The sequence below is a fragment of the Olea europaea genome, unplaced genomic scaffold, assembly GCF_002742605.1.
Source record: "Olea europaea var. sylvestris unplaced genomic scaffold, O_europaea_v1 scaffold1867, whole genome shotgun sequence".
NCBI classification, from domain to species: Eukaryota; Viridiplantae; Streptophyta; class Magnoliopsida; order Lamiales; family Oleaceae; genus Olea; species Olea europaea.
Genome location: NW_019236460.1, coordinates 1 through 1150, shown reverse-complemented (window position 1 = coordinate 1150; position 1150 = coordinate 1). Strand labels below are relative to the sequence as shown.

The 1150-nt window shown below is 39.5% G+C and overlaps 1 protein-coding gene across 1 annotated transcript; it reads right to left on the bottom strand.

The window, feature by feature from the left end:
• Positions 1 to 215: 215 nt before the first annotated feature.
• Positions 216 to 675, bottom strand: LOC111378761 (1-acyl-sn-glycerol-3-phosphate acyltransferase-like; the record flags this gene model as incomplete). The annotated part of the gene is made up of 2 exons (XM_023001998.1): positions 216 to 230; positions 322 to 675. Coding segments are annotated over 2 exons (369 nt in total), but the record flags the coding sequence as incomplete, so codon positions are not given.
• Positions 676 to 1150: the final 475 nt, after the last annotated feature.

Sequence of the window (1150 nt, the reverse complement as noted above, 5' to 3'; positions counted from 1 at the left end):
ATAATGTTGACAAATGACTTGACACAATGTATGTTGGCAAAATACGATGGGATGGAAAAATTGACCATGTTTTAAAAAGTCTAGCGATAGAATGTCAGATAAGATTATGTCAACCTCACTATAATTGATTTGTTAATTGTCTTGTCGAGTCATGTTTGTCAAAACTAATCTAAAAAAATAAAAATAATTGCAAAATGCTGTCTGAACTGTTACAATCAACCAAGAGAATCCTGAACCAGAATTGTCAAGATTGTAATTCCCAATAAGTAAAACTTTTTCTTTTTTTTTTTAAAATAAGTTACTTAAAATTAAAAGACTTACCAGCATTTTACCAGTGACATGTCCATAGATATTGCCCTGCCTAATTCTCTGGTAAGGCCATGGCAGAAGCACCAGCATGATCAAAGCCCATATTAATGTTGTAAACATCATTGATACAAAACACACAATAATTCTGACCGAAGAAATCAACAAAGAAAACCACCCATCATCGTCGGTTGCGTACTCATCGGATTCCACCCTCTGCTGTGGCTGCTCCACCACCTTCGCCACCGGTTTCGGCCGTGGCGATGCCGGCCCCGCAGAACTAGCATCAAAATAGCTCCCAAACCTTCGGTTCCGCATAAAAGAACCCACCTCAGAATTCTCCATGTTGAAGTCAACTATCCTGTATATCTATAACAAGTTCAAGAATTAAAATACATACGAAGAAACAAGAACCCAGTTTTTAATTCTATACGATAAGTTGCAGAGAGCCTTGAGAGTTTTTTGACGTTATTGTGAAGCGACACAACTGGGAATAAAAGAAAAATTTCTTTTTGCTTCGTTTTTCATCGAGACAAGACAACCAAACAGAAGAGTCCACGTTTTGGTCATGGAAAACAGTGCAAAAAACAGCAACATGTTGAAATTTATGTACATGCTGTTGACCCCAAAAAATGCGCCAACAGATGTCGGTCTCACTCGCGCTTGCGTGGGCGAATGTCCAACACACTAAGACACGTGAACGGTCTAAATAAACGGTTTAAAGGGGCGTGGGAGTAGCCCAACGACGCGGGACGGTGACTTTTGGAATCCGGCGGGTTGCTCGTAATCCGATTGTACAATAATTACCAACCGGTGCTTGTAAATGTATAAGTGAAAGTGTGTA